Source organism: Penicillium hordei (assembly GCF_028827395.1).
Source record: "Penicillium hordei strain IBT 12815 chromosome Unknown utg000004l_segment0_segment0, whole genome shotgun sequence".
In the NCBI taxonomy this organism is placed as follows: Eukaryota; Fungi; Ascomycota; class Eurotiomycetes; order Eurotiales; family Aspergillaceae; genus Penicillium; species Penicillium hordei.
The window spans coordinates 1,232,069-1,245,825 of NW_026623145.1; the positions used below are offsets into that span (position 1 = coordinate 1,232,069).

The 13,757-nt window shown below is 48.7% G+C and overlaps 6 protein-coding genes across 6 annotated transcripts; 3 read left to right on the forward strand and 3 right to left on the reverse strand.

Moving 5' to 3' along the window:
* Positions 1-973: 973 nt before the first annotated feature.
* On the forward strand, positions 974-2,374 carry N7537_007736 (putative cytochrome P450; the record flags this gene model as incomplete). The annotated part of the gene is made up of 1 exon (XM_056898791.1): positions 974-2,374. The coding sequence occupies one exon, from the start codon at positions 974-976 to the stop codon at positions 2,372-2,374; it is 1,401 nt and encodes a 466-aa protein (XP_056750867.1).
* Positions 2,375-2,614: 240 nt separating this feature from the next.
* On the reverse strand, positions 2,615-3,850 carry N7537_007737 (cation diffusion facilitator family transporter; the record flags this gene model as incomplete). Its single annotated transcript, XM_056898792.1, has 2 exons — positions 2,615-2,905; positions 2,966-3,850. 2 exons carry the CDS (start codon positions 3,848-3,850, stop codon positions 2,615-2,617), a joined length of 1,176 nt encoding a protein of 391 aa, XP_056750868.1.
* A 1,906-nt stretch (positions 3,851-5,756) lies between these two features.
* N7537_007738 (General substrate transporter) lies at positions 5,757-7,386 on the forward strand (the record flags this gene model as incomplete). The annotated part of the gene is made up of 3 exons (XM_056898793.1): positions 5,757-5,913; positions 5,969-6,679; positions 6,743-7,386. The coding sequence occupies 3 exons, from the start codon at positions 5,757-5,759 to the stop codon at positions 7,384-7,386; spliced, it is 1,512 nt and encodes a 503-aa protein (XP_056750869.1).
* A 544-nt stretch (positions 7,387-7,930) lies between these two features.
* On the forward strand, positions 7,931-8,518 carry N7537_007739 (DUF4202 domain-containing protein; the record flags this gene model as incomplete). Its single annotated transcript, XM_056898794.1, has 1 exon — positions 7,931-8,518. One exon carries the CDS (start codon positions 7,931-7,933, stop codon positions 8,516-8,518), a length of 588 nt encoding a protein of 195 aa, XP_056750870.1.
* A 298-nt stretch (positions 8,519-8,816) lies between these two features.
* N7537_007740 (VIT1/CCC1 transporter family protein) lies at positions 8,817-9,877 on the reverse strand (the record flags this gene model as incomplete). The annotated part of the gene is made up of 3 exons (XM_056898795.1): positions 8,817-9,346; positions 9,400-9,751; positions 9,814-9,877. The coding sequence occupies 3 exons, from the start codon at positions 9,875-9,877 to the stop codon at positions 8,833-8,835; spliced, it is 930 nt and encodes a 309-aa protein (XP_056750871.1). The 3' UTR covers positions 8,817-8,832.
* A 1,406-nt stretch (positions 9,878-11,283) lies between these two features.
* N7537_007741 (putative G-patch domain protein (TFIP11)) lies at positions 11,284-13,608 on the reverse strand (the record flags this gene model as incomplete). The annotated part of the gene is made up of 1 exon (XM_056898796.1): positions 11,284-13,608. The coding sequence occupies one exon, from the start codon at positions 13,606-13,608 to the stop codon at positions 11,284-11,286; it is 2,325 nt and encodes a 774-aa protein (XP_056750872.1).
* Between the last annotated feature and the right edge of the window lie 149 nt (positions 13,609-13,757).

A 13,757-nucleotide genomic window follows, 5' to 3' on the forward strand; every position in this document is an offset into this window, starting at 1 on the left:
TGATGAGGCAGAGACTAGATCAGCCCCGCGGTATATACGGTATATACATGATTGCGAACTCTGTTTCCTTTAGTATGAGCATAATACCGATCGCACCCTATCGAGTTCGTTTGATTCGCTTACCAGGTCTAGCGCCATCGCAATTTGTTTTCTTGGCTTTACAGACGTTACAGACGTTACATGCGATACTGATCTTGAGACGTTTCGGTTTGGGTCCTCTCCAATAATCTTCAGAAGAGTTCTCTACATGAAATGACAACATCATTCTGTGACCGTATTGAAAAGAGAGGAAAGTGTTGAATTGGTTCTTGCTCGGGATCCACCTCTGACGCCTGGCATGCCTGTTACATTATGTCATCATTTCTCCCGCATGTGTTGAAGCGAGACAAACACCTTCAACCCAATACTCAAGAGCTTGAGCATCCATTTGGCGACGGAAGCTGTCTCGTGATGCCTTAGAAATCAAGTCGACTGTGCATTCTTGGGCCTCCGTAGTAAGGACCAAAAATAGAGGGACAGAGTAGTATGAAAGGAGACCTCATAAAGCGGGCACTCCGGGAACAACGTGACTGTGGCCTAGAATCCGGTGTACCCTACATATGATCACATCACGTATCACATTATCACATTTCACGTATGCGGGGTAGTTCTTCTGCATCTCAGCTGCATCTCAGCTGCACCTCAACTGCACCTCAACTGCGCCTCGAGTTCCTGACAATCCCATCCCGCCCAATTGGACAAGGATACGGAATATCCAGGCTAATCACGATGCCCCCAAACCTAAGTGTGGGTCATTCAGAGGCTTGTCATTTCAATAGTAGTCATATGCCACAGGACGCTTGCTGTGATATCCTAGCTCGTGCACGCTTGGCACTTGTGACGAATTCTCCTGCTTACCTTGATAAGTGAAAGTAGTTCGCCATTAGAATTCTGAAAAATTATCAACTCAATTACTCTCTAGTGTATAGACAATATGCCTTCACCTATTCCTCAACCCCAGGGGCTTCCAATTATTGGAAACCTCTTTGATATGATCCCTGGAAATACCTGGGCTTCTTTAAACAAGCTGGCAGCAGAACACGGTGGTGCTGGTATCTTCAAAATCAAAATCCTCACCAAGCAACTTGTCTTCATTACAAATGCAACTCTCCTCGAGGAAATAAGTGATGAGAAGCGATTCCGAAAATGTGTCACCGGTCCTATTGTCGAGGTCCGCAATCTTGCCCACGACAGTCTCTTCACTGCGTTTGACTACGAGGAAAGCTGGGGCATCGCGCATCGTATCATGGCCCCTTTCGTGTCTCCCGAAGCCGTTAAGGAAATGCATACGGATATACAACTCACGACAGATGATTTAATCTGGAAATGGACTTCAACAGACACCACCGGGCAGCGTGTGGATGTCACTAATGACTTGGACCGACTCAACCACGCCGCCAACATTAAGTGCTTCTTCAGTCAGCATGTAGACTGCGTCCTCGGCGAAGAACCCGCCGTCATCAAAGCTATGTCGGATCTAACCTTCGAGGCCGTGAGTCGATCCACGCGCCCTAAACTCCTCAATCGGCTCTTGTACCAGAGTACATTTGGCAAAGATATCAAGATTTGTCGTGACTACTGCGCTCAGATTATCGCCAAGCGACGTAACAATCCTATCGAAAAGAAAGATTTGCTACACGCCCTTCTTCACGAAAAAGACCCGAAAACCGGAGAATCCCTTCCAGACAGCCGGGTCATCGACGAAATAATCAACATTTTCATCGGTAGCGCCACAACCCCGAATCTCATCTCCTTCACTCTGTACTACCTCGCCAAAAGCCCAGACGAGGTCACCCGTGCCCGTGAGGAGATTGATACCCTCATCGGTCCCTCCGGCCAAATCGAACACTTTCATCTCTCCCAATTACCCTACTGCGAAGCTATCCTCCGTGAATCATTCCGTCTCTGCGCCCCAGCCCCGGGTTTCAACATCGAGTCTTTGCCCACCGATGGTCCGGTCCTACTCGGTGGAGGAAAATACGAGATTCCAAAGTCCCAAACCATGATTGCAATCCTGTCTGCTGTCAACCGCGATCCTGCTGTTTTTGATGATCCCAATGCTTTCAAGCCCGAGCGCATGCTCGGTGAGGCCTTTGACCGACTCCCAGCGGGTGTGAAGAAGGGGTTCGGAAACGGGAAGCGTGAGTGTTACGGCAAACGGTATGCTTGGGAATGGTCGTTGCATGCACTTGTTCGCATCATTAAGGATGTTGACTTTGAATTGGCGGATAAAGACTATACATTTGATATGGAAGGGAAGAATTTCAATGGCGCTTTTAGTGTCAAGCCATACGGCATGTTTGCAAGGACTAAGAAGAGAAGCGCTGCCGTTTAAGCTGGATTGATATGAGATGGATATCATGTTGTGAAATTGTTTTTTTGACTATTCCAGGTTGTGTTGATACCATGTTCTGCTTTTATACCTGATACCAAATTGACCTGCGACTGAGAATCTACTTTCGGCACTCATAAAGCCGATAATGATATTAATTTTGTTTATTGAATTTCTATTCTGTGGCCGAATCACATTCCGCGACATTGGAGACCAGCTCAACCATGATATAACCAAAACTTCTCACACAGCAGTCCCCTCTGTCGGCTCCTTGTTTTTAGACCACAATCGCTTCACCAAAGCTCTGATGGAGTGTTTCGCTCCACCAATCTCGTAGAGCGGCCTGTGTTCCTCGTTGACATCATGCAGATAATCATAATCCACATGCACAAAGGCTCGCTCGACATCTGCGAGACCTTCCAATTTGCGCTGCAACGCTTGGCTTACGTCGTGAGACTCCCGAAGCTTCGTCTCGGGGTCCATGACGATATCAACCTCAACATAGAGTTGCTGTCCAGAATGATAAGCACGACACTATGTACTATTAGTCGAAATGCCGATAACCAATCCACTCAATCCATTTCCACAACTCACCGTATCCACCTTCTGAATCCTCTGGTCGTGAGTCAGTGTCACATAGATACACTTATTCACAAATTCACGGGGGGCACATTTGCCCACAATCAACCACATATTCTCAAACGCAGTCGACGCCCACGAGAACAGAATAAGCAGGGCAATGCAGCACGCGCCTACAGGATCAAGATACCAAACGAATCGATCACCCACAATCGACATGATCAACCCAAACCCATTAACAGCCAGATCATTGCGGTGGTCAATGTAAAAGACATGAGCAGCCGGGTAGCGACGCAAGCCATAGCAGTACAAGAACATGACGAACTTGGAGAAGATCGCAACGCCCACACAAACCAGCGGCACAATATCCAGTTGCCCGGACTCGGTCTTGCCCCCCGCAAGGGTCTTAGCTGATTCAATGATCAGCTCCACCGCCACGATGGTCATCAACGCACAGAACATGATCACTCCCATTGTTTCCACGCGGCGCCGTCCAACGGGGTACTTGTATGGCTTTGGGCGCGAGGACATACGCGACGTGACTAGCATAACAACGGACGAGACGAGATCCATGAAGGCGTCTGCGGCGGTGGCGAAGAGGGCTAGAGAACCTGTTGTCACAGCTGCGTAGAGCTGAATCACGAAGAGGAAGAAGTTGACCGTGAAGCTGGCGCGCACGGCAAGCTTTACTTTGCCGCCGTTTTGGGCTTCGTCTTCGGCTTTCAGGCGCTCTTCCTCGCCGGCGGAGAGGAAACCTTCGATCATTTCATTTTGCTCCTTGTAGAAGTCCGTGAGCTTTTCCTTCTCGTCATTGAAAGAGTATGGGACCCAGTTCTTTTTTGGTTCGGATATAGTTGTTTTATATTGATTGAGGTTTAGAGGGTCGTCGAGGAGTGACATTTTGTGTGGTTGGGTCGAGGTCAGAGTCAAAGTTGACCGAGGTAGCTCAATGTAGGACTCTGATGGTAGGGCTCAAGATGAAGATCAGATAAGGAACAAAAAACCTTCCTCCGATCTAAGGTTTAGGGGTAAGCTCACGCCAAGACACTCGGTGTCTCGAACAACTTGAGTGCCTTGGCATCGTGGCAGTGCCAGCGGAGTTTCTCTTGGCTTAATTAAATTGACGAGTTATAATACGAGAGACGATATCTATTGCATTAGTGAGGGTCTTGGGTGTCGAGTTTCTCCGGTGGTGACTGGAAACTAGAGCCAACCTTGGAGTCCCGTGAGGATCTCGGTGCTCATCTCGGTGGTTTATATGTGTTCAATTTTGCCGACAGCACAATTTTATGTTTGTCCTTGAAACAGAAATAACAAATTATCGCTCTGTGTAGGGCTTGTAGTACCTATCAATCTTTGTGTGTGGAAATTGTCAAGTTTTGACTTTCGTAGTGTTTTTTCCGTATTCTCCGAACATATTTCTCCGAATATATATATCCACAATTTTGTCACCCATTAAAAGCCAATTCACAGAATAGCTGGATATATACATTTTGAAGGTAAAGGAAGATACTCGCGCAATATCTAAAGCATAGGACTCCCAAGGTCTATGTAAGCTTCCAAGCTTTTCAAGTACTAAGGTACCAAGAACCAAGAACGAAGAACTAAACGAGCTCAAACAAAAGCCATAAATTCATAAATCGACCTTGGATTCCTGCTGGAGGTTTATTCTTATGAATATTATGAACATACAATATTTTCAGAGCTTTCTGTGAGAGGAAAATTAATAGGGTGAATTTTATTCCTGTATGTGACATCCGAAGCGCTTCGAATCTAGCAAGATTAACCATCATCAGGGTTCGGACTTCATATCACATGATCACTTTCTGTTGTAATAGGATTTCTACAGTGTTCCTTTCCTCTCTCTTACATAGTTCTCTACGGTCTACATCACAGTGATACACTATTGGACTTCATGGCTCATGATCTCATCTACTGACTAGCAGTGTCACTAACAGTCATATCTACACAGTAAGGTTTACTTTTCCCGGATCTACTTCAACTCTTAAGCAGGGGGAAACCATAAGCCACCGGGATATCCTAATGAGTGTTCCGATTGGTGCCATAAGGCTGTCCGCGTCAGTACTCAGTAATATCATTCCGCGCCGCTACGCCTTCCTGATTCAAGACTCTCCTTGATCAGGCTTTTTCAAATATCAAGTGACGTCGTATGGGGGGAGGAGGTACACCGAGCTGCCTCAAAAAACCAAGAAAGAAAAGGAAATGAAATCCCGTTTGTTCCCTGGAAAGTCTTCGGAGGAGCTTTTCCTTACAGCGTTTCCCCAGAGACAAGTCCCTGCATAAGGGCGAGTCGATCTATCGCGAATCCAATAATCAAGGGAATCCATACGGAGGCTATGGATTCGAATCCCAAGCTAGACTTAGGCAACGATCCTCATGGCTAAAGGTGAGGGCAGGGAGCTATGAGAGCTACGGGCATTCCTCAAGCACCCAAGCTACCCAAGGCCTTGGAAACTCAACTTCCAATCGCAATCTTCAAACAGGCATGTTGACAAGCGTCTCACAACTGAGCTCTTAGATCGGAGCAAACTAAGGAAAATTGTCCGGTGATCGGATCATTTGACTTCCCTCCCTTCATTCCTACTCCTTAGCTACAGCTGTAACCTCGCGCGGAGAGCTCGGATCCTGGATAAATGTGAGGAATGTTGGGGCGGATTGTCACTCGGAGGTTTTTTTTTTATCAATTAATCTTTAGTGTTTAAATAAAAGAGCTTGACAGCTCGGAGTTCAAGGTCTCGGAAAAATATTCCACGAGACTCACGGTCTTTGCAGCATATCGCCAAACATGGCCTCCAAGGTCTTGCAGAACAACACCAACAGCAGCTGGATGAAAGATCCAGGGCTACGGAGACTAAACCTGGGGATCGGGTTTATGTTATCTGCATCGGCTACAGCCGGATATTGTGCTAGCATGATCAATGGCCTCCTGGTGCTTCCCGAATGTATGTATCTATACATATACATGCTATATGGGAACCCGACGCTAACTAAAAACAGTCTCAAAGTTTTTGGATGGTCTTGACACAAATGAGAGAGGCCTTATTATTGCAGCTGTCTCGCTGGGATCATTTTGCGCGTTCATCCCCGGATCTTACATTGCCGACAATCTGGGGCGGAGGATCTGCGTCCTCATCGGTTCCTCGCTAGTGATCATCGCCTCAATTATTCAAGTCGCCACAAACAACAATTGGGTCTTTTTCGCCGCCCGTATTCTAGCTGGAATGGGGGTTGGAGTTTCGCAAACTGCCGCGCCTTTGCTCATCACTGAATCGTCACATCCACGCCAGCGACAGGCCTTCACGGGTCTCTACAATGCACTTTGGTTCATTGGGTCGATCACATCGGCTGCTATTGGTTTTGCTGGACTCACGATTCTAGGGAGTTGGTCATGGAAACTCCCCTGCTTAACGCAGGTGTTTTATCCGGTCCTTCAATTGGTAGGGCTTTGCTTTGTTCCCGAGAGTCCAAGATGGTTGGTGTCTCGGGGCAGGAAAGAGGAGGGAATGGCTATATTAGCAAGATACCACGCCAATGGAGATAGACACGACGAACTTGTTCAAGACGAATTCTACCAGATTTGCAAGAGCATCAACGCGGAATCTGATAAGAGCTGCCGGCGCTGGAGCACTTTCTTCACTACCCGGAGCAACTTGCATCGTCTATCCATTTGTGTTATCCTGGGATTCATGCAAGAGTGGTCTGGAAATGGTATGAAAGCACACAAAACCCCCTTCGTCCCGACCCAATTTCTAACCGAGTTTCTCCTCTCAGGCGTTGTTTCATATTATCTAGCACCGATTCTAGAATCAGTCGGTATATATAATGCATCTTACCAGGCCGCCATCAATATAAGCATGCAGGTGTGGAACCTGGCATTTGCGGTCTGCGGAGCAATGGCTGCAGACCGATACGGACGACGAAAACTCTGGCTAATCGCAACATTGTTGATGTTCATCTATCTATCCGCCGCAACGGCTATGTCTGGTCTCTTTCAAGAGCTTCATGTGCTGGAAGCTGGCATTGCGGTGGTTCCTATGCTATTCCTCTTTTGCAGCGCTTACGATATGGCATATATGCCCTTGTTTATTGCATACCCAGCTGAAATACTGCCATTCCAACTTCGCGCCAAGGGTCTTGCCATCACTCTGACCACCGATTCGATGGCTTGCTTCTTCAATCAGTTTATAAACCCGATCGCACTGGGGGCAATCCACTGGAGATACTTCACGGTGTATCTGGGTTGTCTGGTGATTTTCGGGGCGACGATCTACTTCCTCTTCCCGGAGACTAAAGGTCTATCTCTAGAGGAGGTGGCGCGGATCTTTGAAAAGGGGAGGACTTACCACGTGGAGACGCCCTCTGATATTTCGCGAGAGATGCTCTCCTTCGATAAGAAGGGTAGCACCTCATCGTGATTGTGATTGTGTAATTTTTGTTGCTGTTGCGTGTTGTAATTACGACAGTGCTCGGTCCAGAAACGGTTCCTCGCAGGCTAATCCCCAGCGGGCTGGATACTGATGTTATCTAGGTGTCTTTCTTTGCTGTTCGAAGTTCATGTGGAAGAGCAAATCCTATAGATAGATATGTAGAGATTATCCACCACTGTCTTGTGGTGTCAATTTAAATGAATGCTTTTTTAATAGGAGAGATTTAGCAGTTGTGCTAATTAGCCATCATGGCTATTGTAGTTATTGTCAAGCCTACAGGTATGTAGTTGTGTACCATGCACCAATGGATGTATACATATTCAACCACCAATTAGAAGCCCCCAGTTACTACTCACGCTAAGCCACATCTAGACTAGCGTCCATTCTTATCCAAAAACCGCATATCAATCGACTCAGACAGCCCTCAAACACGAACCAAGTCCAATTGATCCCAAGCCCAAACCCCTCTCACCGAATCGCATCACTCAAAAATAAATCATCCACCTCATTTACCTCACCCAGCCCCACAAAAATGACCAAATACGAAACAGCCCTCGAGCGTATCGACGCAGCGCACGCCGACGACCCCCGCGAAGCCCAAACAGCCACCGGCCCAGTCCCATACGAACTACACTACGCCCAAAAAATGACCAGCTACCTCTCAACATTGAACCCATCTGCACCAGAGCTCCTGCGGCTCGCAATCCGCGCTCAACATCTACGCCGCTGGGAAGTGCCGCGGGACAGCTACCCCGCCACGAAGATCGGGTATCACTCGTGGCGGGCGGGCCTGCAGAGAAGACAGGCTGCGCTGGTCGAGCAGATCTGTGTTGAGAGTGGGTATTCGGCTGAGGAGGCAGCGAGGGTTGGCGCGCTGGTGCGTAAGGCAGATCTTAAGCAGGGAGATCCTGATACGCAGACTCTGGAGGATGTTGCTTGTCTTGTCTTTTTGGATGATCAGTTTGATAAGTTTGAGGCAGAGCTTGCGGATGAGGAGAAGATGGTCGATATTTTGAGGAAGACTTGGGGGAAGATGTCGGAGCGGGGGAGAGAGGAGGCTTTGAAGATTCAGTTGTCGGATAAGGCGAAGAAGTTGGTTGGGATTGCGTTGAGTGGGTGATTCTTTGCGTTGGGCTTATAAATTATTTGTTTTATATATCCATATGTCCAAGGTAACCAGTTCTAATGTCTTTGGATAGGAAGTCATGTAACTTGATATCGTCAATGTGAAATGAATTATGTTTCGTTAAATGTGTATAATACAGGCTTTTTGCAGCGTTTTCCGAAACGCCCGCTGATAGACCCATCAATAACCGAGTCAAACCAGAATGAAAAACAGTAGGAGTAGAGAGAAATCAAAGAAAACTCCGACTGCTGCAATGCATGAACGCTCAATGCAACGTGAACCTCGTCAGTACCATCACAATCAGCTTGTCAAGTACTGGTACTGCCCATATCAATGAACTGAACCAATCCAATGGCCGCACCAGCAGCGACACCTCCAACACAACACATCTGCACTCCGCCCCAGATCGCAGCCAACACATTTGCCCGGCCAGACCAGCCGCGTACAACACAGGTCTTAACATATCCAAACACAAGCAAGGTAATCGCCATAACACCAATACTCCAGTACAGTGCACTTGTAATTTGCTCGGCAATGAAGTACGGAATAAGCGGAATGAACCCGCCAATGAAATAACCAAGTGCGAGCGTGACGGCCGAAGTCCACGCCTGGTTACAGTCAGGGGCCATCTCTCGATGATGGAAAGCAAGCAGGAACTCAAGGAGACGGTCTTGAGACGCATGCAAGCCACGCGTGATATCCGCAACCGCCGAGTCTGAGAGCCCGTATGGAGAGAAGGTCTCGCGCACCATGGCACGAGTCTCTTGCGAGTCCGTTTGGATCAATTGTTGTGTTTCACGAACTGTTGTTTGATATGATTCACTGGTGTTTGTTAGTACATGTGCTGATTTGGTTGCCATATGTGGACAACTTACGCTTCACTCTTTGCACCGACGTATCCACCAAGTCCCATGGAGATGGCTCCGGCTGCCAGCTCGGCGAGTCCACCCAGCACAACCACTTTTGTGTTTCCAAGTGCGGAAAGACCCGCACTCAAGGCGAAGGGCACTGTCAGCCCGTCTGACAGACCGAGGATGGCATCTGAAACGATACGTGGGTTGATCCGCGAGCGGGTGCTGCTGCTGCTGGCGGTTGTTGTTGTTGATTCGTCCGGGCTGTTGCACCGTCCGAAGGTGTCGTAGGAACGGCTGCTTTGGGACTCGAGGTCTTGATCGCAGTCTCCACGGATGGTATCGTCGTCGTCACTGTGGGCGAGGAGGCGCTTGCCTGAAGTTGAATTGTCGTAAGTATATGCCTCCATGGGAATGTATTCTCTTTCCTTCACTTACCTGAGTGTAATTTGTCTGCTTCCTTTGTAGGAAAGAGCTTCTGCTTGATGAAGAGGAATGCCATGATGCTAATCCGAAATTGCTACCACGATATGCTTTTGGATATCTCCAAGGTACGATGTAAAGCAGAAGTTTCACCACTCAATTACACGTTGGCGAGAGGAAGGAGATGGGTTGATCAAGGAAAAGCTGGAGAATAATTGCACTTTATTTGATCCAGCAAAAGAATGCGGAATGGGTGTCTTAGTCTTGGACGGATATCAACAAAGACTATGAAACGAAGTATGAAGAGAAGAAAAAAGAAATCATCTACAATGATCGGCCACGTCTCACCCCTTTTAACACTCAGTCCCACGGACTCACCGGTTTCAGCAACCCAGGCGCCATAGAAAAAAAACCCCCAGCAAAAGCCCACAGTGTATGTAGACCAAACAGGAAAGAATAGAGGTTTATTCGCCAAGGATTGGTCCAGGACCAATCACAGGGCTCTTAAATGTCAGCTCCGGCAGTCAAATGAAGGCCTAGGAGCTATAAGGCATCAGATTTGTCCACTTTGATGAGAAAATGGCAACAAGTCACTTCAAATCCAATCGATACGATTGGTGAAGCATGTTGTGCTGACCTTTGTCGGTGATGTGATTGGCTGCGAACGGCGATCCGCATTCCCCGTGGGTCTCTTGGAGATCTGGAGACCCACTAGGGTATCCAGAGGGTTCTGATTGGCTGGATATATTATAGGTAGGCTCAGAAGGATCGATATTCACCGGTCCGATTGTTAACACCGATGATGGTATGTAGCATCGAATAAGGAGTCCATTCTACATGCTTAGCTCCGAGTATTCGGATCTCGGAAAATTTATGGAGTTTGCTATCCCCGAGAATTAACCGAAAAAAAGAACGAATATCCCGAGAGTCTTAAATCCGATCGGAATTAGATACGCCTTTGGGATAGATAGTGGATGGACTTTTCTATGTCTGCCACAACCTGGCACTCGCTCGTCAGTTGAACATCATTACATGGTCTTTGTCTGGATTGCTTGGCATTATGTGAGAGGTATGCTTCACCAATTAAAACCAGATTCAAAGACAATGAAAACAAAGCGTTGGAGACCTATAGAAATGCCTTTGCATTTATAGTACCTGGATAGTGTTGGAGCAAAAGCCTAGTAATTTACAGCATTGTTGCATCCTCAAACTTGGAATAGCACGATGTACATATTCCTTCTTACTCACCCATGACATCATGTAGGACATTAGGAGATGATATCTAGGTAGTGCAGTCCTGCTTGAACGTCCAGTTGTACTGGGGACAGACCAAAAAGTAGGTAGCCTGAATTACATACCCAGGAGGGCACAGCAATATGTACCATGAGCTTGCTTAGGGCAAAGGTTGGATATCTTGAATAGGTACATTTTTGTTTAATTACAATGTCAATCCACTTGATGCAGAGTCAAATGACCGGTCATGATTTATCGGCCCTCTGCACGCTCTACTAGCTGATCCTCCAGACCCATTGGCTCCCAGATCTCCTTCGCCTTCTTATTTTGCACCCACACCACATCTCCTTGAACAAAGGCCACGACTCCACCTTTGCCTGTGGCACTAGCCGTAATACGGAACAACGGCTGGCCGTTCTGCGGATGAGCCTCCCGTAAGGGTAGCATGATAAGTCCTTGCTCCATGCACCAGCCCTCCAGGATGTCCTTGAACGCAACTTCTTCCACAACTGGCGCCTTAATCCGGGGTTCGGGAGCAGCCGCTGCGGCAGTTGCGGCGGCTGCTGCCACCTTATCTTCGCGGGTAGGAAGCGTCGCCCGTACCGTAGTTGGGCGTGGGAGTTCGGCGGCGGCGCGGTCGCCCAGCTGTAAGGCAAGGTCCATGGTTTGCAGGCCCTTGTTCCATTCTTCGTCGACGATGGTAAGCTCATTGATCTCCACCGGAATCTGAGTGCGCCACCAAGAGAACCAAGCTCCGACCTCCTCGTAGTTGGGGTCGTTGGTGAGCCAGATGTAGAGGATCTCGTGCCACTTTGGGAAGAAATCAGAGACTAGCAATAGTCCCATGACATTAGGCTGGAAGAATAACTTCCAGCATAAGACATCCTTGAGCGCTGTAAGGTCTTGATCTTGCGGGTTCACGGTGAAGTGTTCGCGAAGGTGGCGCGCAAGACGTGGCAGCAGGTGGTTGCGTAGGCATACATCGAATTCGGATCCTAGGGCATCCCGCCAGACCTCAACGCGATCGACAAGACCCTTGCGCAGACTCCATGTGTCGAGTACCGAGCGGAACTTTCTCTTCGCGTCAGACATGAGATCAGTGGGCTGTTTCGGGTTTGTGTGTCGTTCATCTAAGTATTGAAGCCAAGTGAAAAGCCACCAGGGGAACTTTCCATCTTGTTCAGAGCCGGCGTGCCGTCGACTAGCTCGAGGTTTCCAGTTTTTGAGCGCCAGGCCCACCTTGGGAATGACCAATTGGTCGAGAACGTTTGCATACACAAATGGCGGTACAATTGCCTTCCAGGCCACGACCAGCGCGGTTGCCTTGGACGGATCGTAAACGTCCCAATCATTCAGAAGTGCTGAGCGCACTCGTGGGAGCCAGAGGGTATAGATCATCGTTTCGTAAGGTGAGGTGGATGCACGTTTCCGGGGCTCTTCTAACTTGTTCGTGCGAGACAGAAGAGGCTGAAGCCGGGTGAGGTTGGACACGAGGAAGGTGGGATCTTGGAGTGGCTCCCATTCCTCCATGGCTTGGCGGAATAACGGATGTAGGGCTGCGACTGCGGTCTCTGGGAGTCGGTGCTCATCAACAGCATCTCGATATTTGGATTCCATATCTTCAAGCTTGGTCGTCAACTCATCAAATTTGGTTGTGATGCTTTCCTCGTTTTCAAAGATGTCTAATTCTTCCACTGCGGCGATTAGGCCTGTTAGATGGTTGATCCGGGATTGATATGCATCCAATTCGTCCACGACCTGAGCCTCTTCGAGTTCGATGTACTGTTTTCTCTCTTTCAATCCCTTCCATTCATCCGCAAATGCTTCTAGGTCATTCCGGGCTCGCTGGGCGATCTTTAATGCTTCTCCTTCCTCTTGGCTGACGAATTGCTGTGTCGACATTAAGCCAGCAGTCGAAGTGAGAACACGCTGCTCTTTTCCGGTGGCATCTACGAGTGATTTGAGAACATTGGGAACATCCAGACCCTCCATATCATCCTCAATTTCACGCGCTGTGCGGAATTTGGGCTTCGCACGCTGGACTGGTGTACCTGTGGCGCTCCGGCCCTGTGCCTTGCGCTCCTCCTTCTTCTTTCGCCGCCGCTGCCGTTCATCCTCAGAGCTGTCTTCGAGGATCTCGCCTTTCTGTGCAGCTGCTCGTCGCTCTTCTTCGCGAGTCTTTTTCGACTTCTCACTCACTGCGCCCAAGCCTGCACCCTGGGGACGCGCCTGTACCTCAATCGGGTTGACGATACCCTGGCCAGTAGTTCCGAGACCTTGGCCTTCCTTGTAGCCCATCTTTGCCATCATGCGCGCGGCAAAACTGTTGACTCCTCCCCCCCCACCGCCACCTCCCATACCTTTCCCACCCCGTGACGATCCTCCACCTCGAGGGTTGGCCATAGTGTTGCGGTTATTGCGGGTTCCGCTACCTAGTCCCCCCATAGTGGGAGGCGTCACGGAACGAGAGGCAGCCCTGGCGAACCCCCGAAAGCCGGTGGTCGGGGGCGCGCTTTCTTCATCGGAGCTCATGTCAGCGACCTTGCGCTTCTGGCCAGAAAACGAAGGCGACTCCATCTTTTCAGGGGGTCATTGGCAAGTTGTAGCCAAATCGACTGTCCCCTCAATTTTCAGCAAAAGTGTAAAAGTAAGCGGTAGTGTCCTGGAAGAATGAGTCGCAGTCGAGCGCTCATGAAATTCACGTGGAAAGCCGGAGCGGAATAACC